General features: G+C 41.4%; 1 protein-coding gene across 13 annotated transcripts in view; it reads right to left on the minus strand.

The window, feature by feature from the left end:
* Positions 1-2,060: 2,060 nt before the first annotated feature.
* The window catches only part of GRAMD1B (GRAM domain containing 1B), a 279,261-nt gene continuing 254,250 nt past the window's right edge, over positions 2,061-27,071 (minus strand). For 10 of the 13 annotated variants that reach the window (XM_060787696.2, XM_060787697.2, XM_060787699.2 and 7 more), the window contains 12 exons: positions 25,674-25,789; positions 24,933-25,092; positions 23,386-23,593; positions 20,982-21,125; positions 19,878-19,996; positions 19,589-19,731; positions 18,429-18,532; positions 17,497-17,700; positions 16,361-16,451; positions 10,140-10,247; positions 8,727-8,844; positions 2,061-6,534 (listed from right to left, as the gene is read on the minus strand). In XM_060787696.2, the coding sequence (XP_060643679.2) occupies positions 6,445-6,534; positions 8,727-8,844; positions 10,140-10,247; positions 16,361-16,451; positions 17,497-17,700; positions 18,429-18,532; positions 19,589-19,731; positions 19,878-19,996; positions 20,982-21,125; positions 23,386-23,593; positions 24,933-25,092; positions 25,674-25,789 (1,605 nt within the window). In that variant the 3' untranslated portion in view covers positions 2,061-6,444. The remainder of the gene's footprint in view (positions 6,535-8,726; positions 8,845-10,139; positions 10,248-16,360; positions 16,452-17,496; positions 17,701-18,428; positions 18,533-19,588; positions 19,732-19,877; positions 19,997-20,981; positions 21,126-23,385; positions 23,594-24,932; positions 25,093-25,673; positions 25,790-27,071) is intronic. The other 3 variants (XM_060787708.2, XM_060787695.2, XM_060787704.2) reach the window with 1 other exon arrangement.

Raw genomic sequence — 27,071 nt, forward strand, 5'->3', positions numbered from 1 at the left:
CCTCCCTGTGCAGAGGAACCACTTTCCTTGCCTCCTTATAAAGACCCCTTCTTCTTCCCCATCTCATATTGATCATACAGGTTGAGCATCCCTTTTCCAGAATCCTGAAATCTAAAATATTCCAAAATCATCCACATGGATGGCTGGTTTTGCTTTCTGATGTACATAAACTTTGTTTCATGCACACACGTATTAAACATATTGAATAATATTATCTCCAGGTGATGTGTATAAGGTGTCCATTAAACAGAAATGAATTTATACTTGGATTTCTCATCTTCAAGAGACGGATATGTCAACACGGGTAGTCCAAAATCCAGACAGCAAAAAAATAAAAATCCAAAACACCTCTAATCCTAAACATTTTGGATAAGGGATACTCAACCTATACCGAAAAAGTGGAGGTCTCTCTGATAAGGGCTTACTTGACTGCACAAGTAGAATACTGAACAAAACTAAATGCACTTCTACCATTCCATAAGAAACTGAAGACAGTACAATTAGTCTTATTTGAAGGAATGAGCATGAACCATTGATTTTGGAAATTAAATTCAAAATGTTTGTGCAAGAACAGAACCGGCACCTTGGTATCTCAATGCTCACCTTCTATAACACAGAGTAATCATATTAATGAAACATAAAGGAACCACCGCTGGCTCAATGGGTTAAACCCTTGTGCTGGCAGGACTGCTGACCAAAAGGTTGGCAGCTCTGGGGAGTGGGGTGAGCTCCCATCTGTCAGCTCCAGCTTCTCATGCAGGGACGTGAGAGAAGACTCCCACAGGATGGTAAAACATTCGGGTGTCCTTACATTGTTCCCAGTATGCATATTGATACAACTCTCACCATGTGACTAGTAGCCCCAGTGACACAATGGGGTAAACCCTTGTGCTGGCAGGACTGCTGACCAAAAGGTTGGCGGTTCAAATCCAGGGAATGGGGTGAGGTCCCATCTGTCAGCTCTGGCTTTTCATGCAGGGACATGAGAAAAGACTCCCACAGGATGGTAAAACATCTGGGTGTCCTTGCATTGTTCCTAGTTTGCATATTGATACAACTCTCACCAGGTGACTAGGAGCCCCAGTGGCACAATGGGTTAAACCCTTGTGCCGACAGGACTGAAGACCAACAGGTCAGAGCTTTGAATCCAGGGAGAAAGCAGATGAGCTCCCTCTGTCAGGACATGAGAGAAGCCTCCCAAAAGTATGGCAAAACATCAAAACATCCAGGCGTCCCCTGAGCAATGTCCTTGCAGATAGCCAATCCTCTCACACCAGAAGCAACTTGCAGTTTCTCAAGCTGCTCCCGACATGAAAAAAAAATGACACATAAGTAACGTAGTCCTGTGCAACACAGTGATGGGTTCTAGACTAAGAAACTGGAGTGTCTTGTCACAATAAACAGTGGAATTTGCTTCCTTTCTTTATGTGTAAGGAGAGCAGAAACGTTTACTTTTAGTAGGTAGCACACCACAGTTCGCCTTCACCAGTCTAGGATCTCATATGATGTTTTTATCCTCTTCTGTTAAGGCCTAAATACTCTAAACGCACCAGATCCTGTATGATCTTGAAAGCAAAGTAGAGTCCACTCTGGTTAGTATTTAGTTGGGAGACCAACGAAGCTTATACTTCAAAGGAAGGAACTGGCAAAATCAGCTCTGAGTATTCCTTCCTTAAGAAAGCCTTATGCAATTCAGGGGGCTGCTTTCTGACTGTCAAGAGTCACATCCTCAGACTAGGTGCCTTATAAAGGTTGGTAAAGGTTGTCCCCTGACATTAAGTCCAGTCATGTCTCACTCTGGGGTGTGGTGCTCATCTCCATTTCTAAGCCAAAGAGCCGGCATTGTCCATAGACACCTCCACGGTCATGTGGCCGACATGACTGCATGGAGGTGCCTTATAGAGACATGCAAAAGAAATATTGTGTAATGGCTTCATCTCCCAAGGCAGCTTGTGATCTTGTCTGCACTGCATGGGGAAAAAAAGCACAGGAGGCTGAGAAAGAGGCCGTAAAATAAATGGTCTTTAATAAATTAATAAATAACAAACTCACGCAATGTCTTTTGTTCATTATATTTTATTCATACTTTTATTCCATTTTTTTCTAGCTACTTTACATTAAGATTTTGGCTTTGTAGCCTTTATAACTCCTAGTTTCTAGCAGTCAAGTTTGTAGTTTTGATTTTTTTTAAATCGATTTGTATTGGACCTTGCGCACAGCGCAAAGTTTATTATAGATACAGAATCAGACACACAGACAACTCCTACAGACACAGCCGGGAGTCCTTCGACACGTGGCCCAGCCTGAGTTACATCTTCCCAATTCAGACCCTTCCAGCTGAAGGGGGAAAAAATGGGGGATCGAGAAAAGGGTGCAGTTTAGTCTCTAGCTTGTTCCCTTTAAGCTTCCCCCTGCGTCCTCCTCTTTTGCGGTGTTCAAATGTCGCTAAGGAGAGATACCCATCCGCATAAGAGTTGCCAGATGGGCAGACTAAGGGTAGGAGGGAAAGAGGAGTGAGGATGGGATGTGGATTTGAAGTCACCCACACCGTTGTACAGGAAACAATCCCACATTCCTCCTGTTTTGAGCAGACCTCATAGTCAGTCTCCAAGTCTCCAGCTCTGGTAGAAGAGGTTGAACAAGGGGAAGTCGTCCAAGCGGCATTGCACTACATTATGCCATGCGCTGCTCAAAAAAAAATTAATGCAAAGCTCAGGTTGGGAATCCAGTCCTTCAAACCTTAGCCACAAAACTGACCAAAGGAAAGTGAGGTAATTTTTTTAAAAAATGGTCAGAGATAGAAAGATGATATTCCGAGCCATGTGCAAAGAAGGGGAAGTTTGTTTCCTTGCCACAGTGTACCACATTCATGTCTGAATGCACCGTGACTATGGAAAGGAAAGGAAAAGCATGGGGAAGCATTGGGGGGGTCCCTGTAGTGTGCCAAGAGCCCAAAATGCCAAGAAATGGGGTATGTGATTGTACTAGATCTCAGCAAAGAGGAGGTGGAATTGGGAAGAATGCATAGAATTGTTGGATGGCATTAGATATTCTTCTTTCTTGGGGTACGGGGAGGATACGTTCCTGTGCAAACTGCTAAAAATAAAGTGGTCACTCTCTTTCAGGAAGGAAGGTGGATGGTTTTTTAGTTCAACACACCAAAGTGAGAATTCACATTCCGGTTTGGCTGATTTGCACATCTAGAGTGGAGGGTGCGTTATGGCACAAACAATAGGTTGACCTCTGCTTCCAATGAGTGGCGAAGCAGACAGCCGGAGAACGAGAGACAAAATTAAAAGAGGAGGCATAGAGATTGGAGGGCAGGGCAACCCTCCAGATAGCTATCAATCTGCTATGGTTGTGATGCAGGCTACAGCATTTCTCAAAACACAACATCTTGGTTCAAAATGAGAGCCAGATAGACTAATGAAACCATATAGTGGGCAAAGTTTGCCTCCAACACAGGGGCAAAACACAGAGATGGAGAATAAGATTCCTGCAGCCAATTCCATCCCAAGTGATATGGACACCACCCAGCCTCGGGGAGAAAACTGAAAGAGAAATTTGGAAGATGTATAGCCCTCCAGTCACAGTTGGGACTGTAAGTGCCATCAGTATTAGCCAGCATAGATAATGATGAAGAATCACCAGAATCACAACTCAATTACTATTTTGATGTTCATCTTGCTAAGTCTATCAGTGCTCTGAAGGAGACTTCTTCTCTCCTGTCCTCTAATCTTCTTCCTACTAGGAACATCATCACACCCTTTGAATGAGCACTCCTTATAAGGATGGTAGTCTCGCCTGCCTATTAGGCTCTCTGGGCCTGCCAGGAATGGCTAAATCGGGGAGACCACTCATTCAGAACTAGTCTACTGAACACTCCTGTGAAGCCCATACAAGCCGCAAATGGGCTCCCGACGAGTTAGCAGCATTACGCGAGAATATATTTGCATAAACAAATGAAATAAATTAAGTTTGCCCACTTCAAAGTCTCCCAAATCCATTGCCAACTATCTTCCCTGTGGTTTTCTTCACCGTATCCATCACCAAATTATCTTCACCTCAGTGTTAGTGGCTCAAAAGTTCACAGTATAAAATAGGTACCCATAAGCTCTCCCACCCCACCCAATCCAAGATTTGCTACATATCTTGCCAGTTAGGCCAGCCATCTAGCAAGCAAATAAACATAGAAAACAAAACAAAATGCCAAGATAATCCTTCCTTACTCCTCTTACTGAGAGGATGAAGAAGCAACTTTGCGATTACATACAGACAGGTTTACTCGTTTCCTATTTTTCAAAACATCTGCTGCTCATGAGGCTAGAAGCAGAAGCGTCTGAGGACACAAGCTCAACCATTCTGTGGCATAAGCCCAGACCTAACCCTTGACTTCAAGGTCTTCTCTCCATGGCCATTGCAGCTATTTATCCTGCAGTACTGTCCTTACCCCTGTGACCCACGAAGGAGAAGGATGCAGCCCTTACCATCACTCTGAAGAGGTTACCTACTGTATGCTGGGGAAAGATGCAAAACTCATTATACAGAGCTCCACAAAAATGTTTCTAAAGTTTGGTGTTTACTTCTCAATGACTCCAGTTCTCTGTCTATATATATATAGGCAGAGAACTGGAGTCATTGAGTCTCTCTCTCTCATATATATATATATATATATATATATATATATATATATATATATCTCCATAGTAATTGTCCAACATGGTTCTATTTCTTCCTGATACCAAACATGATGGGCAGTAGGCACCATCAACATCAAGCTTCAAAGAAAGAGTATTTCCCACTTCTACTTGTCTCTTAGAACCCTCTTTTCCCTAATTTTCTCCCTCTTTTCCTGTTAGGTGAGGGAAAACCAAGGGCTCAACTGCAGTCTTTGATGTTCCTGCTGCCTACAAAGATCTTTTGCTTCCTGCAAGAGAGGAACCCTACCTGCCCTTTCGACAAGGTCTTAACGTGATTCAATTCTAGAAATGATACAGAATGGTCAAATAATTCTAGTTGCCATTTGCTAATATGTTGATTCAATGTCTTTCAAATTGTGTGAATGAAATGTCCCCAGAACTTTACTATATGGCATTCTGCTTTTTTTCCCCATTGCCCAGTCACAGACAACAAGTTCAAACTCAGTTTTTGTGGAACTCATAATTGCTGAGTTTGCTTCCCATGCATTGCTTGCTTCTACCTTTTCCAAGAGTCAAGCATGCATGGGTTCTCAAAGGAGATGTACCTATCTGCTTAGAAAACAGAATAGTTTCCTATTTAATAAGCAATTGATGTTGTTTATGCATTTATTTTGGTTTTACGAATGTGCAAGATGCAGATAAATCCATGCAGAATGGTTGTGTGGACCAGGGTAGAGGTTCTGATAGCAGATGCAGATGTTTTAAGCCACTTGGTAAGTTCTGTGGATTTTTCCTTGTCTACAATTTGTTTGCCAGAGAAACCTCATAGGTAATAATATGGGATGCCCCATTAAGATGGCCCTTAGTTTGGACTTCCCCTCCAGTGTGTATGCATAGCCCTTTCAGTGAAGCAGCAGTTTCCTATGAGACACAAAGATGAAGATGCAAATGTGCAACCATCAGAAGGTATCTGACACTGAAGAGGAAAACCACTAAGCTCAAACAAGAAGGGTAATACATTCGGGCAACTCCTCCAACATGAAGAGAGTTAGCACCAAAGACCCAAAGGGAAGGAGTCCTCTACAAGCAATCTTTCCTTACCTAACTCATCCAATTCATTCCAGGACACAATGGTGTTTCTACACTCAGAGGGTGGGAGAAGCATGCAGCGAGCATGCGAAGTGGCGCTAAAAGGATAACCCTGTAAAAGACGCTGCAGGAAAATAACAACAACCCTATTTTACGAGAAACGAGGCACCACTTCCGAAGAGCATGCCAGCAACATTCTTGCAGAGGAAGTGATGTTATAAAGCGAGAGATGATCCTCAAGAATGGTCCCAAATGCCAGAACAGACAGCATTGCAACATTTGTTTACGTTCGACTGAACACTGGGGAAGGAGATCCCATTGTCTCCCATTTCTTCCCTTTGGGTGATGAAAATGTTCTGGACAGAGACAGAAACGGAGACGGACAGACAAACGTAAAGCAAGGGAGAGGGGAGGAAAAACCAGGAGAGGTGTGCGGGCCCATAACGGCATAGGTTGAACTTTTCCATAATGCCTCAGTGCCAGGAGAGCACAACCTTTTTGCCTCTTGCCCCTACCCCAGTGACGCTCCATTTCACCCAGTGCTGGAGGTCGGTCGGCACTGTTCATTCTTCTCAGTACATAGGCTTCTTTTTTTTCTTTTAAAATCTGTATATAATATATATATATATTTATATTCTGTATATATATATATATATTTATATATTCTATGTACACATATTGCACACAATCCTCTGGCCACTTGCGTCCCTGCCTGCTAGTAGAACCGCTTCCGTTTCTCATCCGGCTCCGACTGATAGTCACGAGACCCAATACCATTCTGAAGGTTTACTAGTGAGTCCTTCATCTGCAAGATAAAAACACAGAGGGGGGAAAGGGAAATAATTACTGGCAGCAGACAGAAATGTTCCTCATCCTTCCACCCATCTGCAAATATACTTTTCTGTATCTTCTATGAGAGAAAGAAGTTGGTAGCATAACCTTTTGAAAACTTAAGTCTATTTCATCAAATGCATTTAATTTAAAATAAAATTAAATCACTTATATTAAAATACAACTTCTTTATAGAATCATAGAATCAAAGAGTTGGAAGAGACCTCATGGGCCATCCAGTCCAACCCCCTGCCAAGAAGCAGGAATATTGCATTCAAATCACCCCTGACAGATGGCCATCCAGCTTCTGTTTAAAAGCTTCCAAAGAAGGAGCTTCCACCACACTCTGGGGCAGAGAGTTCCACTGCTGAACAGCTCTCACAGTCAGGAAGTTCTTCCTCATGTTCAGATGGAATCTCCTCTCTTGTAGTTTGAAGCCATTGTTCTGCGTCCTAGTCTCCAAGGAAGCAGAAAACAAGATTGCTCCCTCCTCCCTGTGGCTTCCTCTCACATATTTATATATGGCTATCATATCTCCTCTCATCCTTCACTTCTTCAGGCTAAACATGCCCAGCTCCTTAAGCCGCTCCTCATAGGGCTTGTTCTCCAGACCCTTGATCATTTTAGTCGCCCTCCTCTGGACACATTCCAGCTTGTCAATATCTCTCTTTAATTGTGGTGCCCAGAATTGGACACAATATTCCAGGTGTGGTCTAACCAAAGCGGAATAGAGGGGTAGCATTACTTCCCTGGATCTAGACACTATGCTCCCATTGATGCAGGCCAAAATCCCATTGGCTTCTTTTGCCGCCACATCACATTATTGGCTCATGTTTAACTTGCTGTCCATGAGGACTCCAAGATCTTTTTCACACATACTGCTCTCGAGCCAGGCATTGTCCCCCATTCTATATATTTGCATTTCGTTTTTTCTGCCAAAGTGGAGTATCTTGCATTTGTCCCTGTTGAACTTCATTTTGTTAGTTTTGGCCCATCTCTCTAATCTGTCAAAATCATTTTGAATCCTTTTCCTGTCCTCTGGAGTATTGGCTCTCCCTCCCAATTTGGTGTTGTCTGCAAACTTGATGATCATGCCTTCAAAACCTTCATCCAAGTCATCTAAAAATTCTTCACGTGAGGAAGCAGACATTTCTGCAGTTCTATAGATAACCTCAGAGTGGCATTGGAGGAGCTAGAGATTCCTAGAGAAACACATCTCTAAACTGGGTTTTTGTAGGTTTTTCGGGCAGTATGGCCATGTTCCAGAAGTATTATTTATTTATTTATTTACGCTATTTCTGTCCCGCTTATATTAGCCCGAAGGCGACTCAGGGTGGCGAACAGTTGGCACAATTCAATGCCATATATAAAATACATACATCAATAAAAATCAAAAACATCACATTACAACGTATCTAAAAACATCAAAACAGTAAACAATAAAAATTTTAAAACTATGTCGTCATGTTTAGTTTTCATCTGTTCCGTCGTCTTAGCCGTTCCTAGGTCATTTTCCGATTCAAGTTTGTCTGATTATGCTTAGGCTTCAAAACCTTGCTCAAAGAGCCAAGTCTTCAGGGTTTTTTTTGAAAAGTTAGGAGGGAGGGGGCCGATCTGATATCCCTGGGCAGGGAGTTCCAAAGCTGAGAGGTCACCACAGAGAAGGCTGTGTATCTCATCCCCGCCAGGTGTGCTTGTGAAGCAGGCGGATCGAGAGCTGCGGGATCGAGATCTCAAGTCACAACCTCTGAGGATGCCTGCCATGGATGCAGGCGAAACGTCAGGAAAGAATACTTCTAGAACATGGCCATACAGCTCGAAAAACCTACAACAACCCAGTGACTCCGGCCATGAAAGCCTTCGACAATACACATCTCTAGACTTTTGTCCAGTGCAATTCTATTATTGATTATCTGGAGGAAGTTGCACCACAATAGAGAACCTAGAGGAATATTCTCTCGGATAAAAGAATAGGATTTTTATTCCTCCCCTCCCCCCCACTCCCACTTCCTTTCACAACAATCCTGTGTCTCTGAAACCTGTGAGAACCAAGAGCTTAATGTATATTAACATAAAATAGCTTCGATATAATTTCACTTGACTTCATGGGACAAAGAGGTGACCAAAATGGAGTCCCATCTCTATGACGTAGGATGCAGTTCTCACCTGATCTAGGAGGATCACCGATGATTTGATGATCTCCCGCCACTTTTGGAGCTCTGTGTCATGATATTTCTGTTGGGATTCTAATAACTGGGCCCATTCTGTCTGGGATTGGGGTAACCTGTCAAGAAAAGAAGCAAAGATGAGTTGTGGAAGTACAATAAAAACTATTCTGAAATGGAGATGAGCATCACACGCCCTCCCAGAGTTGGATTTGACTAGGCTTAATGTCAGGGGAAACCTTTACCTTTACATTTATTTTACACTAGCCCTCCCCTGCCACGCGTTGCTGTGGCCCACATGGGGGTTCTGTAGCCCACATGGGGGTTTGGCCCAATTCTATCACTGGTGGTGTTCAGAATGCTCTGTGATTGTAGGTGAACTATAAATCCCAGCAACTACAACTCCCAAATGTCAAGATTCTATTTTCCCCAAACTCCACCAGTGTTCACATTTGGGCATATTGAGTATTCGTGTAGAGTTTGGTCCAGATCCATCATTGTTTGATTCCACAGTGATCTTTGAATGTAGGTGAACTACAACTCCGAAACCAAAGGACACTGCTCACTAAACCCTTCCAGTATTTTCTGTTGGTCATGGGAAGTTTGGTTCAATTCCATCGTTGGTGGGGTTCATAATGTTCTTTGATTGTAGGTGAACTATAAATCCCAGCAACTACAACTCCCAAATGACAAACTCCATTTTTTTTTGAGTGAAGGACATACATTGGGTTGTTAGATGTCTTGTGTCCAAATTAGGTGTCAATTCGTCCAGCGATTTTTGAGTTCTGTTAATCCCACAAACAAACATTACATTTTTATTTATATAGATGCAAAGAGGGGGATAGACTGTCATGGCACTTGCTCTGTGGTATGAAATATAGGAGGAAAGGAATCAAGTTGTGTTAAGCATTTTCGATTTGCATTTTTGGTTTTTCTTTATTGTAATTGTTGTTTGGGCTTGGCCTCATGTAAGCCGCTCCAAGTCCCCATCGGGGAGATGGTGGCGGGGTATAAATAAAGATTATTATTATTATTATTATTATTATTATTACTACTACTACTACTACTACTACTACATCTTTGTTCCACAAAACCTTGTAGGAATGTGATAAAAAGGGATCGTTCAGGCACAACAAAGCCTGAGAACTGCTGTGGACAGCAGTGGTTAGAGTGCTGACTAGAACCAGGATGACCCAGGCTCAAAACCCCATTTTCCATGATGTTTGCTGCGTAGCATTGAGGTGATGCAATTATCAAATGGGTGATTGAGGAGCATGACGTTTTCCACCTCAAGTAGCAGAAGGAATAGGAATCATTTGTTCCACGGGCAGTAGCAGAACAATGCAAGCTGTGTGGCACCAGCAGGTAGACTACAAACGGGGTTTACTGACATTTTCCTTATGGAATCTGTTACCTTTCTTGTAACCGCAGGCCCTGCCATGCTGTGAGGGTTTGGGTGGTGTACTCCAACATCCAGAGTTTATAGAACAGCATCATGTTAAGGATGACCAAAAGCACCAGACTGTGAAGATAGGGAGATATAGAAGAGAAGAATCGTAATTAAAAGCTGGATCCTTGTTGCCAGACACGCTTCCTGCATATTATGGATGGGACAACTGGGATACCTAAGTTCATATTCCAACATGACCTGATTTCAATGTTAAGGTGACACCTGGACACAGAAGGAAGCATTTGAAAATTTCCACATCTGAGTTGCAACATTGATTATAAACTTATCTGAGCCTGTAGAAGAAAAGCAAGGAAACAGATCCACTCCGAAGGGCACCATGAGTTTGGCATTGCTGCCTTCATCATACAATATGCATGCAAGCCCTAGAGTAGGGGTCCTCAAACTAAGGCCCGGGGACCGGATACAGCCCTCCAAGGTCATTTACCCGGCCCTTGCTCAGAGTCAACCTAAGTCTGAAACGACTTGCAAGCACACAACAACAACACTGCTATCTCATCAGCCAAAAGCAGGCCCACACTTCCCATTGAAATACTAATAAGTTTATATTTGTTAAAATTGTTCTTCATTTTAATTATTGTATTGCTTTTAAGTCTGTTTTTGCACTACAAATAAGATATGTGCCGTGTGCATAGGAATTCATTCATGTTTTTTTCAAATTATAATCCGGCCCTCCAACAGTTTGAGGGACTGTAACCTGGCCCTCTGTTTACAAAGTTTGAGGACCCCTGCCCTAGAGGGTCAGCAACTGGGGGGAAAACTCACCTGACCTTGAATCCTTGCAAGACCAGGGTCAGCATATATTCCCAAAAGGCCTTAAAGGGTTTAAAGGGCCATTCCTGTCTGTTCAATTACCTTCTGACACCTATCCTAATTAATACACACAGATTTTTATTTTTTTGGCCCCAAATGGCAAAACATCTAATGGGAATATCATTTGCCATTTGGAGTAAAAAAAAAAAATGCAGGAGAACACAGAAGCCTGGGATAATTTATCTCACTATCCCAGCAGGAGACCAAGGTATCGACAGAGTCACCTGCCAAGGAGGTGGGAAAATCCCCAAGAGCCGTCAGGAATCCATTCGGATCCATAAGTCTCCTAGGGTGGACAATTTTAGTAGGTCCACCACCCCTGCGGAGGTTAAGAGACGCAGTAAGTCTAAACCTGATCAGCTAGTGGTTGGTCCATGGCAAAGGAGCGATGGTCAGCTCCTCCAGCCCACCACCATCATCCCATCCCTGACAGAAAACCAGGTCTAGTGTGTGCCCAGCACTATGAGTGGGACCAGATACTAATTGGGACATGAAATTATATGATCTATCCCTCTTGTCTGTCTGTTTTGCAACTTCTCAAAGGAAGAGCACAAAGTTCAGAAAAAATAACCTCCGCTTGTAGTCTTCCTCCCAAACTATACAGTCTTTTGGCATCAGTGGAACAATTTTAAGCACTTAACAACGCTCAGAGGGCGCTTCCAGACATCCCCAAATTGCGGGTTTTAATCACGGGCAAAAAATCTTAGGACTTTAGAAGAGGTCCACATACAGACCTGTTGGTACCAAGATTTCTGCCTGTGTCATCCACAACTACTGCTTCATTACAGAATTTAGAGGCTCCCAAGATGGTCGCCATGTGACTTCCACTGGAAATTTTGGCAATTTAAGTAGCAAACATGCGAAGATGTGAATAATTGTATAAGTTCCGTTACTGGGCAGGGCCATCTGTGCAGACAGGGTGTTGTTCCTGGGTTATACATGTCTGTTCCTGATTGCTCTTTTTATGAAAAGATGTATAACTTTGACTAGGGTGACACAACTTTGTCCTGGCCAGAGAAAATGTGCCCTTCACATGTTTCATGACGTTTCCAGCACACAAACAAAAATTTTGCCTTCTACTCAACTGTCAATTATTTATTGTTTATTTATTTACAGCTTTTATATTCTGCCCTTCTCACCCCGCAGGGGACTCAGGGCGGATTACAGTGTACACATATATGGCAAACATTCAATGCCAATTTTTGACATACAAACATATACAGACATACACAGCGGCTATTTAACATTTTCTGGCCACCTGGGAGCTGTCGCTTTCATCGACCATCTGCGATGCTGATGAAGCACTTCCGCATTCCCGCATGCTTCCCCGCTGGAATGCTTTGCTGGCGTCTTCTTTATGGCCTCATAAATTAGTTAATTTAGCCTCCCCACACTTTAAGGTGGAACCTTATTTTCCTACTTGACAGATGCAACTGTCTTTCGGGATGCAACGGTCAACAACAGGCTACACACAATTGGTTGGAAACCCACTCCAACCTGGGCTGGCTTCGAACTCATGACCTTTTGGTCAGAGTGATCCTAATGCAGCTGACACTCGGCCAGCTGCGTCACCTTCTTTTTAGAAACTGAGCAATCAGGGACAAACATCTAAAACCCGGAAACAAGCCTAGATAAAATTCCCCATGATTTCCAAGTGCAGAGACATACAGACAATTGAAGATGCAAATTTTTGGCTCAGAACCGGGATATTCCTGCACCTGAAAATCCTGAGTTTTTTGCCATTTGTAGCAAGTGTTTATAAGGAACGGAGTCTGGCCACCCTCCTGTTTGCTACAGAAGCTCCTGGGACAGAGGTACTGTCTGGATGAGCCCAGAGAGAAGCACAGAAAAATACGCATGACTGTCACGGTAATGGAAAGCACAGCTAGATGTGTGCTCATTTGAGCTCAGTGAACAACAGGGTCATAAGAGTCCAGCCTTAAGGAGCAGCCAAAGAAGAAGACAGACAAATTTGAACTTTGCAAAAGAAACAAGATGAGGACGCAGCCCAAGAGAATCCAAGCAGAGATGAGGCAGTGTATAAACAAAGAAATTCACCAGCTGGGATGTGGAAGGACGTATGTGAGAGGCAAGTGAGAGAAAAGCGAGGTAAAAAGGAGACAGTACCTGAAACAAATCCTAATGGGAGCAGGGGAGAGAAAAGATGGAGGAGGCGAAGGTTAGAAGCACACCAGAGTTGAGAGAGGAGGAAATCGTGGGGGGAAGTTCTTCTAAAGGACACAGGTTACACAGATTGAGGAGAAGGGTTGCAGAAGGTTGTGGGGGAGAAAGAGACAGAGGAAAAGACCTAACATCTATGATGTGGCAGCATGGTTGGGAGAGGATGTGTTGGAGCCCTTGAATGTGAAAAATACCATGAGACATGGTTAATTTAAATCCTGAGAAAGATTTCAAAAGGGAAGCACATTCCTGATGGAGTCAAGGAGAAGAACATAAACGCTGAAGTTTCTTTGGAACACCAACCAAAAAAGAAGGGGGCACTAAAGGCCTTATCACAATGCACAAATCTGAAATATATTCACTTCGCATTCTTCCGGGTCCAATGTTGTTGCATTCTCAGCACTCTGCCCTTTAACAACAGCATAATTTCCATATTCTCTTGTCCAGTTCGTCTCCACAAAAGAGCCATCTAAACCTCATCGCTGTCGCACCTCAGAATAGGTTCACTTTGCTGAAAACACCAAACTGCACACAGCCAGAAGTCTTTATAGTTTAATAAAAAGTAAAAGATAAAAAGTTCTTAAAAGCAAAAGTAATGTTCTAAAAGATCAATACAAAATAACACTTTGAAGCATGATCCAAAATGGCACCAGCAAAGCAAAATCCAATGAAAACATGACTGAGTCCTGAGACCATGAACACAAGAACTGCAAGATAATCCAGACAAGCAAAATGCAAGCTTCTTGGTTAAACGAAAAGTTGCTCTGACAAAGATTTGGTCCCAAACACACTGCTTAATACCCTTTGCAAAACATGAAGGCGTTTCTTTGGCCTCTGACCTCCTTCTTGTTAGCTATTCTCACACTCCCTCAGACTCTGAATTCCAAACGGTCAGCATGATCTAAGGTTTCCGTTTCATCCAGGTCAGTCTGTTCGTTAGTGTTATCCAGTTTGCCTTCCTGCTCATTATCAGGCTGAGAACTGTCCTCCTTTTCTGAGTCAATTTGTATCTGCACCTGGCTAGTTTCACTATCAACAAACTCATTTCTTGCTGTGGGAAACTGAACTTGCACACCCTGTTCCTCATTGACTATAACAGGGACATTTTGAACCAGATTGTGAACCTGAATCCCCATCCCCATTAGAGGCACTCTGTGGTTCCAGCTGAGTCACAACAATCATTACAATTTACAGTATGAACTCCATATCTGAGGAGAATGTGCTCCATGAATGAACAATTTCTGGCAGAAGTATATGACAGAGCTGGACTGGAGGACCTGTAAAATGCAACGAGAGGACACCTCCCTAGGTATTGCTACATCCTCTAGTGCAGTGGTTCTCAACCTGTGGGTCCTCAAATGTTTTTGGCCTTCAACTCCCAGAAATCCTAACAGCTGGTAAACTGGATGGGATTTTTGGGAGTTGTAGGCCAAAACACCTGGGGACCCACAAGTTGAGATCCAATGCTCTAGTGCAATTCTATAGTCAATCTCTGGTAAGACCTGGATGATCTAGAAAATGCCTGGAGAAGACACATTTTGTCAGATACTGGCAAATGAAACAGTAGGTACTGGTTCAGCAGATATGGAGATTTTACTGTATTTCATTTGCAGAATCTGTGCTCACTTCTTCAGAAGACTTGTGAACATAAAGGACAAAAAAAAATTAGAACAGCACAACAACAGAGAGGAAACAAACAAGGACATCTAATCACCTCTCAACAAAAGATTGCTCCAGGCACTGCCAGGCAATCAAATGCTAATCAAGGCGGTCAGTTGAAACATTCACACCTAGCCCCAACAGACAAGAGTCCTTTGTCCCACCCTGGTCATTCCACAGATATATAAACCTTTTTTCCTAGTTCCAACAGACCTCACTACCTCTGAGGATGCTTGCCATAGATGCAGGCGAAACGTCATGAGAAAATGCCTCTAGAACATGGCCATATAGCCCAAAAAAACCTACAACAACCCAATAAAGGACACCCTTTGATGACAACTGTCTTAGTATCTTCACCAGCAGGTGTCGCTATATCTCCAGCAACTTGCAGAAAACCAGCGAGAGACACAAACAAAGTGTGGTGTCTTTACAACATGACAGCAAATCAGACTTGATTCACTACCCAATTCACTATTGATGTGTTTGACAGTAAGCTACATTCAAACATGTCCATCAAAACTGTCAAGACACTACACAACACTGTTTGGCTCAAGTTATTTCTGCATCAAAAGAAGCAGAACAGTTACAAACAAATACATGCTGGAAAATGAATCTGACATCTTTAAAAGAACTATCCAATTGCATTTGAGGGTCTTGGGTTTGTCATTTAGTCAAGCTGGTACAACCAATTCTTCATCATTTTTGGACCAGACCAAGCTAAAAATATTTCCAATCCTAACCTAATAAGAAATCTTCTTATGTGACAAAGTAAACTGTAAAACAGTTCAACAAGAACAACACAATCTTAGTGAAAAATATGGATGGGCTGGATCTACTTAACAATGGAAAATATTCTACATTTACTTCTGAAAAGAAGGGAACACATTTCTGCATGACTGACAAACCTCTGCAAAAATAGGAAATCTCTGGAGCACTATTCCTCTTTCCAAAAATTGCTGGCTCTTTCTCTGAATTGCTAGAGGCCAGGAGCTCATTTCGCAATCCTCTCCACAGCAGGGATGCAATGTTTTGCTTCCTTTCCGTTCCCCCATCATCTCCTCCCATTTAACAACAGCCGCTCTCTGCATAACATCGACTCTAGCCAAGCTTTCGAGGAATGCGAGCTACCATGCCAAATAATGTAGACCACACCTGAAGGAAATTGACACAAATACCACAAAACCTGGCTATGGCTTCCAAACGTAATAATGATGGGGATGTGGTCTTTGGAGAAATGGGGAGGAGATGCTTGACCCGCATAAATAATCCAAGCCAACTCAACTGAAGGTACACCAAAATGTCATGGCACTAAGCGTCCTTGCAAACTTCTTTAGAATTTGAGGAGGAAAAATAAATTGTGGAATAAAACAGAACAGAGTAGGGTGAGAAAGGGGAGAAGAAGAGAAGGAGAAGGAGAAGGGGAAGAGGAGGAGGACGAAGAAGAGGAGGAGGAGGAAGAAGAGGAGGAAGAGGAAGAAAAAGAAAGGAGGGAAGAGGACAAAAAAATCACTTACACACAACTGATAACGAGCAGCAATTTGGAGACATTCTGAAGGTGGAAACTGCCAGGACTTTCCTCGGGGATGTGCCGTGTTTGAGTGGAACCTGGAAGATAGCATTTGCTATAGACTCCGGAGAGACAGAATACTTTCTCTTGTGGATACTCAAACCTAGTTCTACCTTAAGCAGGAGGAGGGGGTGCATTTGCCTTCAGGGAGACTAGAAATGTACTCCCACAAATACCATATCTTCCCCACCCAACATTTCTTTTGCATCAGAATTCCCTCTTAGGAGATGTGGCCTTGTTTTTCAATCCTTTTCAACATTTCAGGTCCAGCAGAGAATTTTTAAGCTTACGGTGTTTTAAGACTAGTGAGCAAAGCAGGTAAGACAAGGCTTGCAAAGCAATCATTTGGGAAGAAAACTAAAACTAATTTATATCCTGGGTCAGATAAACTGCACCTTTATGCAAGATGAAGCTCTCTCAGCTGAAATACTTGTGATCAGATGTGTTTTGTTTTTGTTTTCAGAATAGTTGCATATGGTTTTTTTGTGACAGGAGCGACTTGAGAATCTGCAAGTCACTTCTGGTGTGAGAGAATTGGCTGTCTGCAAGGACGTTGCCCAGGGGATGCCCAGATGTTTGATGTTTTACCATCCTTGTGGGAGGCTTTTCTCCATGTCCCCACATGGGGAGCTGGAGCTGACAGAAGGAGCTCATCCGTACTCTCCCCAGATTTGAACCTTCGACCTGTCGGTCTTCAGTCTTGCCGGCATAAGGGTTTAACCCATTGCGCCACTGGGGGCTTTAGATATCCTGGTAATGGGACCAAAGTCTAAACACAAAATTTGCATATATGCACTCAAAGCCATTTTGATCACAGTAATGTAAATAATTTTGTGCATGAAGTTTGTGTACACTAAACCACCAGGAAACACAGGTATCACTAACTTAGCAAATTTGGACTTTGGAGCATTTGCGTTTCTGGATGAGAGATACTCTACCCACCAAGAGGCCTGTTTCTCCATGAAATGTAGATGTGCTTAAGTGATATGTACTCAGTTTTAACCAAGCAGTGTTAGAAGAAGCCAACATTTCTTCCCAGGAGCTCAGTGATAATGTTCACCCTTTGTGGACCAAGTTCCTTACCTGCCACACGCTTGATTCGACTTACAGCCTCCTCATCTGTAGGAGTAGTTACAGGGCTCAGTACTTCCTCCAGGTGAGGACCCCTCAGGTGAGTATGAGGTCGTTTCCTCCGGCGAACCGTAGATTGCTTGACCACCTTCTCTTTGGGGGATTGTCTATGAAGCTCAGCTAGGTATGTGCTCTCAGTTTTGGTCAGTTCACTCTCTGGAAGGAAAATCAAAGATGGGGGCATGTTTATTACCAAAGCAAGACATGGATTCCACATCAAGGGACATTTACTAGCATCATCCTAGCAGTGCCTGTTCTCAAAACCTATCCAGAACCATCAGCTATTGAGTTAGGCCAGAGAATCCATTGAAATACACAAGCATGTGGAAAATTTCAACAGAAAGAAGGAAACCATGAAAATGAACAAAATCTGGCTACCAGTATTAAAACAACTCTAAAATTACAACAGCACAACAACAGAGAGGAAACAAACAAGGACATCTAATCACCTCTCAACAAAAGTTTCCTCCAGGCACTGCCAGGCCATTATATGCTAATCAAGGTGGTCAGTTGAAACATTCACACCTAGCTCCAGCAGACAAGAGTCCTTTGTCCCACCCTGGTCATTCCACAGATATATAAACCCCCTTTTCCTAGTTCCAACAGACCTCACTACCTCTGAGGATGCTTGCTATAGATGCAGGCGAAACATCAAGAGAGAATGCCTCTAGTCTAGACCATGTCCATATTGCCCGAAAAACCCTACAACAACCCAGTGATTCCGGCCATAAAAGTCTTCGACAATATATTGAGTTAGGATTAGTAAGATCTGGCAGGAATCATTTCTCGACATACTACAATGGTCAGTGTTTGCAGAGTACACTTTGTCCACTTCCATCATATGAAAACAAAAGGGCATCAGGTTAATTTTTGCAAGTTCTCACCTAGATGTCGAAAATAATCATCTAGGCCACTCCAGAAGTTCTTTTCAATGAAGGATTTCACCAGCCCCCATGGCTGTTTTCTGTATCGCAGCTCTGTAGAAACCCTGGAGAGAGAAAAAGGATCATAGGATTGGAAAGGAGGTGGAAGTCATCTAATCCAACCCCCTGTTCAGTACAGGATCGTCAGAGATAATTAATGTAGGCTTTAAATAGATTTTAATGTATTCAATCATTCTGCATTGTTTTTAATTTGTATTGTTTTAAATCTGTTCTTTTCAAGAGCACTGTTAATAGAGCACGTGCCTCAAATATGGAGCTTTTTTGATAAGTTGTGTGTTTGTGTATATATATATATATATATATAAGCTCAATGTTTCCATTTGACAAACTGTATGTGTGTATTAATAACATGAATTATTTATAGACCCAACTACTGATGAAGACTCTGAGAGTTGAATCCGGTTGAGAATGTTGGAGTCTACTCTTGTGTAGTAAAGAAAATAAGATATTTACTGTGCAATGATATGGAGTCTACTCATCTATAGTAATGATTTCCACACACATGAAGATGAATTTCTTTATTTTTTGAGAAAATAACAAATTATTTCTGTTAAATGTGAATGTAAATATTTCTGTTAAATATGAATGTAATGGGCCGGAGGTTTAGCACAGCTGGTAAATCACCAACAATGATAAGGTTGCAAGATCGAAGCCCTGGGTCAGCGTGAGCAGCTAACTGTCAGCCCTGCTCACTGTTTACTTAAGCAGTTTGAAAACAGCTTTAGCTGTATATAGAGAAATTAGGTATCGCTAAAGAAGCAGGGGAGATGTTTTACAGTATTATTATTATTATTATTATTATTATTATTATTATTATTATTATGTTTTACTGACATTTGTATTTGTATGTTTACATTGAACTTCTACCGGTTCAGATACATTTGCATCACTGCAATTAGTGGGTACTGTTTTTTCTAGTTCCAAAGGAACCCATTTTCCTTTTCAGTATTAAATTTGTTCTTAGACATCTTGAAAAAGGAAGGTTGGTTGGTAGGTAGGTAGGTAGATAGGTGGATAGATAGATAGATAGATAGATAGATAGACAGACAGACAGACAGACAGACAGAAGGACAGACTAACTATAAGCCAGGAATACTCACCTGAGACGGCATTTGTTTCTGGCAACACGTGTCAATGTATAACGATTAATTGTGTAGAAATAATCATGGTAGGGAACATCATGAGTTAGCACCTCTGCGTCTATCACATAGCACTCACTCTCTTGGCTTGCTTTGTACATTGTCTGGAGAAAGCAGAAAGAAGAGGAATAAAGAGGCAGAAGTCTAATGTCTGCTGAGAAAGGACACCAAGGTGAAGCCACCTTGATGTCCTTAGTCCTGGATGAAATTGTCACATTCAGATCTTAGATGCAAAAGAAAGGACGCTTACCTGTGTTTCCGTGACAGTGGCAGTTTTAGGGGCCAGGGGGTTGGTGAGGGTGATGGTGTAGAGGATTACTCTACTCTGGTTGCCAGTTTCTTCCTTCTTCCATGGATGAAAGACAACATCTGCATAGAAGAAGAGAGAGAGGAGGAGGAGGAGAAATAGTCAGTTGGTTGGAATGACGTATCAATGACGGAGTGCAATCTCATTCCCAAAGGAATAAAAAAGTTATTCCCATGACCAAAGTCAAGAGCATGGACATTGACTGCCCCCACCTCCAACCTCGTTGGCAGAGGCAACACAGAACCCTTTGTTTCATGCCAATCCCATGCTGTGACGTTCAGTCTTACTTTATTCATGCAGCTTTGTATCTTTCAAGAGAACCATTGACCTTCCCATTTTAAAACTGAAGAATAGTACTCTGTTTGTGGCTTCATAAATAAAGAGGAATCTGACGTTGAGTCTATCATACCCTAGCATGCCTCTGACAAGATGCCGAGGTACAAATATTATTCAGATTCCCAAGGATATCTTAAGAGGAATAGACTTTGTAGTCTTTACCTGTCCACACTACCCTCCCCACTCAACATCTTCCAGTATTTTGTCCCTGGTTGACTATTCATTAGACTACAAGTGAGTCTAGGAATTGGTGACCTTCAAGACCTTCTTCTGCCAAATAGTCATTTGGGGAAGGGTAAGGGGCCAGCTTTGGAGAGGTTGTATGGGATGAGGGGATATGATTTTTAAAGGCTATTTTAGTGTATTTGTTGTATTTTAATTCTGTTTTTAACCATACTATTACTATTTAATTGTGTATAAACAAATACAAAAGCTTGTATGGTGATCTTGTTTGCTGTGTACTAATCTTTGTTGTTGTTCATTCATTCAGTCGCTTCCAACTCTTCGTGACCTCAAGGACCAGCCCACACCAGAGCTCCCTGTTGGCCATCACCACCCCCAGCTCCTTCAAGGTCAATCCAGTCACTTCAAGGATACTATCCATCCATCTTGCCCTGAGTCGGCCCCTCTTCCTTTTTCCTTCCATTTTCCCCAGCATCATTGTCTTCTCTAAACTTTCCTTTCTTCTCATGATGAGGCCAAAGTACTTACCAGAGAATCGCCGTTGCTCCATGAAGTCCCTCAGAAACTGTGAGTCAGTGAAGAGCAAGTCATACAGCTTATCCACACTAAAGTTGAAGACCTCATTCATGTACTGTCGTCCATTTAGGTCCTCATAAAAAGCTTGCACTTCCCCTGAAGGAAATAGTAAAGAGTAAAGAGGTGACATTGCCATCTTTCTCTGGCAGACCTTGGCATAAAACTTTGAATTCAGGGAAAGGCTTACCACACAGTAAAAAATTGGGGGAATAAACTTGGATTTTTTAAAAAACAAAAAAAACCAAACAGATGTCTTTTTTAACCTGAGAGAATTCATTTATTCATTTAGGAGATTTCTACGCTGCCTTTCTCCAGGTAGACTCAAGGTGGCTCACATCATCTTAAAATATATATTGTAACATAAAACCAAAGCTAAAACCAAATGATAAAAGTTCCAAGAATGCTCCATAGCATCATCCATACTATAAATATTTGTAATATTATAATGTAATACAATATAATAATACTACTAATAATATAATTATATATTTTATATTACATGTAATATTACTAATATTACATTATAATGGCATAGTACAATATAATAATATATAATACTGATATTGTACTATGCTAATAATATAATATATTGTATGTATATATCTTGTAAGCTGCTCTGAGTCTCCTTCCGGGTGAGAAGGGTGGCATATAAATGTCATAAATTAATAAATAAACAATAAAGTTAAAATCAGTTTTAAATCCCCCCTACGACTATAAAGTGCTTAGTTAAAGGCTATTTCAAACAGAACACCTCTCTAAATATTTCTAGGTCCTCTAGGGCAATGCTATTGCCTACATCTTCCAGAAGTAGGCTTCAGAATTACACTAGCGGGCTTAGAAATTCCCAGAGAAGCATTCATTCTAGGAATCTCTAGATCAGTGGTTCCCAATCTTTTTTTAACCAGGGACTACTTGACCAGGGACCGCTCTCCAACATTAGTACAGAAAGGGTTACAAATCAGTTTTTGGTCAACTTTAGATTCGGTTTGGTTATTTGGGGTGCCGATTCAGAACACTGCATTGGATAGACCACCTCAGCTCTAGTTTCTGATACAGAACGTACGCCATCCAGTAGTCACCATCTGTTCACCCACAGAAAACCATATTTAATTATATAGAGCTGATGTGATAGTAGTAATTAGGCATAGGCAATCTGTGGTTCTAAAGTACTTACAAAACTAAAGTTCTGGTGGTGAAAATTAGGGGGTGATGGTGCTTTGCTTCTACAGTGTTTCTAAAGTTCTGGTGGTGAAAATTTCAGAACTCTAACAAAACTTTCAAAATTTTGTTATAAATGGCAGTTCCTAATTGTTTCTGTCAGAAAAATAATGAAATATTGAAAGTTTTGTTAGAGTTCTGAAATTTTCACCACCAGAACTTCAGCAACACTGTGGAAGCAAAGCACCAGTGCCCCCTAGTTTTCACCACCAGAACTTTAGTTTTGTAAGTACTTTAGAACCATTTAAAACCATGGATTGCCCATTCCTAGTAGTAATCTTTCATGGATAGTCAGCCTCTCCCCTTCCAACATCCCCGTTGCCTCGGCACTTTAAGGGTTTTGCGAGACCAGTTGCTCCCTTTGCTGTGTGGTTTTGAGGTAACAGTGTAGTAATGGTGAGGCCGTGGACAATATTTTCATTCTTGCGGACCACTGGTAGTCCACGGACCACAGGTTGAGAACCACTGCTCTAGATCACTCAGGGTGACTATATAGCTGATGTCCAGTGGAAGTTGACCACAGAGGTACCTTAGATGACCTAGAGATTCCTAGAGACAACATATTAGTCAAATCTACAATAATCAAATCCCACAAATCAAATTCCAGTGTGAAGGGTTTTATCCTTGAAGAATTAATTAGAATTCATCAATTCCAATGTCATTTTTCTACATGTATGCGACTGCAAAATCAAAATACAAACTTTATTGTGAGGACACAAGATGACTTTGTATATTTGGACTACTTTAACTATTGCTATTTGATTAGCTTCCTCAGCAAGAAGTTCATGTGAAGTTCTTCACTAATGTTGTTCATACTCCAATGGGAATTATCTTTTATTTCTTGCTGAAATTTGACTAAAAATGTATTTGCTGAATGGGCCGCAAGAACTGCAACCACACACCTATAGTTGCACAATTGCCAAACTTGTTGGGCTAAAAATTAGTCATACATGAAAGTCTGGGTATCTGAAATAGAGAAGAATGAAGTCTAGAGAAATATGGTGTTCTAGTTGTTGTCAAATGATAGAGAGCCCATTATTTTTTAAGTGTGCTAGTTTTGACCTCTCTAAATGCAATTACTATGGTATCAGAGATGGGAAAGACACTACGACAGCAACAGTCAGCTCCACCACAACACCTGTGGACTCCAGCCATGCACCTTCATCATGCGTTTCTGAGGAGTCGCTGAGCTCCGTTGGAATGTCCTCATTGTCATTGAAATCCAGGGATGGGGAATTCACAGGAGCAATGATCTCAATCTTGTCTGCAATGAGGTTTGCAATGGTCAGGTCCTTCTCTGTAGGGAGGTCCATGATTTCCTCTTCCTCTGGAACTATTCCTTCATACTGAAAGTGGATGAAAGAGAACATTACCACTATTGTGACTGAATCTGAATGCAGTACAAACCCACAGAACTGGAATCTGCCGTTTCTCCTACCCACATCTGACAAAACACAAATCCTTTAGGAATCTACTGGATCCTCCAGGCAATTAGAGGATATGCTTCTGCCAGAAGTTAGAGTCACACTGGAGGGTCTTGCAAATTGCTAGAGAGCATACTTTTCTAGGAATTTTTTATGTTCTCCAGCAAGGATTGTCACAAAAATTTAATATGCAGATTTGAGAAATGTGGATTTGATATAATGATGTGTGGGAATGAATGGAAGAACGGGAGGATGTATGAATAGAGTTAATATTTTTGGAGACACCAGTATAATATTAAGGCCTGCAATGACAAGCTACCTGTTTGTTGGACTGTAATTAAAAGTTGCTAATAAGAGCTGAAAAGTAAACTTTGATAAGAATTGGGACAGTGATATCAGAAATGTTTACAATGTTAAGACGGAAGTCAACATAAGATCAACATCTGGCCAGGAAACTGAGATGGAGCCAGGATGGAAGACTATCATTCATTTACAACTTTGCGACTACATCAACAGAATATTTCTATAAAAGACTCAGTCTAATAATGCTCAAAGTGTGGCAGACGGAGATGCTGTTCACCCGCTATGCTCTGCTCCATGGGAAGGAGAGAGTGCAGTCTGGTCACTTTGGACTTCTTTCTCAAGGGAAGAGGAAGAAGTGTGCTTTGGAGTCTTAGATGTTGTGCAGGGAGTCAGGTTCTGCTGTATGGAAAACAGAGATATGGTCCTTGACATTGTTCTTAGGGAAAGAAGTTCCGGCATTTCGGCGTTTTGAAGTTTTTGGCATTATGGAACTGTGCGTTGGTAGGCTGCAGGAAAGCATGGTCTGGTCTAACAGGTGCTTCTCCAAGGAGGGAGAATATTTGGGTGCATGAGAATAAATGCGTGTACATGTGTGTGAATGTTGAGTGAAAATGTAATTCCCCTTTGTTTGTTTGTTAGTCATGTAATTGTAAATCCAGTGTAGTTTCATAGAATCTGTATGTAAGGATTTCTAAATATTTTTCTGTAATCCAATATACCCTCTCACACTGCAAATTGCAATAAAAAGAACCTATGCTTTAAAGTCACTGAAAAGTAATTCATGACAGGATAGCTTTCTACCCACCTAAATAATTGCTACCTCCATACCAACTGAATTAAATAATGACATTGTTGTTATTATTATTATTATTATTATTATTATTATTATTATTATTATTAATGCTCTGCTTTATCTCTCCCAAAGGAGACTCAAAGCAGGGAAGGCAGGAATACTAACCGGGATTGGAACTTCATTACTTCCTGTTGGTGTCAAGGTGCTGCTGTTGGTGACCGATTTCTTGGGGAGCTGAGGACTGGCCTCGGGTTTGACATCCATGCTGCTTTTGGAGGAGCTGTCATTTACTTCATTGTCTTCCACCTGGATCTCCTCACAGTAACTACAACCAACCAAGACATAAAAATGCATTTAATCAAAATACATAAACTAGCATGTAGCAACATGATACAACTACTGAATATATATATATATATATATATATATATATATATATATATATATGGGGGGGGGGGCATGCTATCAAAGAAATATGATGCTATGTTGTTTCATAAACACCAGCGATATCAGTTTGGGTTGTTGTAGGTTTTTTCGGGCTATATGGCCATATTCTAGGGTCATTCTCTCCTGATGTTTCACCTGCATCTATGGCAAGCATCCTCAGAGGTTGTGAAGTCTCACAACCTCTGAGGATGCTTGCCATAGATCCAGGCAAAACGTCAGGAGAGAATGCCTCTAGAACATGGCTATATAGCCCGAAAAACCTACAACGACTCAGTGATTCCAGCCATGAAAGCCTTCAACAATATCGGTTTGGCTTATCTCATTTGTATGATTAATCATTTTGGGCCCATTTATATGCTGAAATCCATTTGTTGTATCTTCACATACTGAAGACTTTCAGCCAGATCGCCTTCACATCCATGATTGCTTCAGACATTTTTTTTGGACAGCTGAGCTTACCCCATCGTGTTGAAATCTTCATCAGGAGGCACATAGTCTTCGTCGTCACTTGTGAGCCCTAATTCATTACCATAACACTGATGGACAAAGTGCCAGAGCTCCTTTGGACACAGGGGCTGGGGGATAAGAAAGACAATCAGCTTGTATCTCCATGAAAGCAAGATGCAGAAAAATAAGTAGTCAAGTTAAACTCATTTTATGGCTCCAGACATTGATAATTTACTCCGGACAACTAGTGGCTTCTCTGGCCATCATTAGCTACATGATTTACACAGACAAAAAAAATTTACACAAGCAAAATATATTGTACACAATCAGAAAAGCATCTTATTTTGCCACCATTTCATAGAAACGACAGTGTTACATTTTGCAACGTGACTCCTAATGTTAATAAATGGAAAACTAAAAGCCTTTCTCAATGACTTGGGTTTCTTATTTTCATCTGAAAGTCACAAACCATCTATATAAATAAAAATGTGATGTTTGTTTGTGGGATTAACATTTCACAAACCACTGGATGAACTGACACCAAATTTGGACACATTATACCTATCAGGCCAATGAGTGACCATCACTCATAAAAACACTAAAAAAACACAGCAGAAGCAACTTAAAAAGCAAAAGAAAATTACAATGCATGCACAAAACCACATATATATATATGCAAACACACACACACACACATACACACACACACATATATGTATGTATCTCTGTGTGTGTATGTGTGTGTGTGTGTGTGTGTGTGTGTGTGTGTGTGTGTATATATATATATATATATATATATATATATATATATACACATACACACACACACACACACACACAAATACCCAAATATATACACACACATAAACACAGACTGGACCACAGCAACATGTGGTAGGGGACAGATAGTACTTAAATAAGAAAGTAATCTGAACAGTCTCTTCAATTTATGGTGTATGCTGTGATAATTTGCTGCACAGAAAACAATATGAATCTATTAATAAAATTAGATGAAACACGAGCTTTTAAAAACATAGCTAGATACAGCAAAATATAATTTCAAGGTAGCACAAACATTTTAAATTTCCTGGTAGGAGAAACAGGAGGTTCTTAATAACTATCTTAAAAGCAGTTACAGAGAGGGTGCCAGCTGTGGAGGGAGAGTCCATAGGAGACGCAAGAAGTCCTCAACTCTGCTGCCTGCCAACCTCACCAATCTTGGAGGCATGCTAGCAAGTGAAGCCTCCTAGGACAAGCTTAAAACACTGACAGATTTAATATAAATATAGGAAACACTCCAAATAATCTAGACTAGGCATGGGCAAACTTCAGCCCTCCAGATGTTTTGGATTGCAACTCCAACTACCAACTGTTAGGAATTCTGTGAGTTGAAGTACAAAACATTTGAAG

Source organism: Anolis sagrei, chromosome 7, assembly GCF_037176765.1.
Source record: "Anolis sagrei isolate rAnoSag1 chromosome 7, rAnoSag1.mat, whole genome shotgun sequence".
NCBI lineage: Eukaryota > Metazoa > Chordata > Lepidosauria > Squamata > Dactyloidae > Anolis > Anolis sagrei.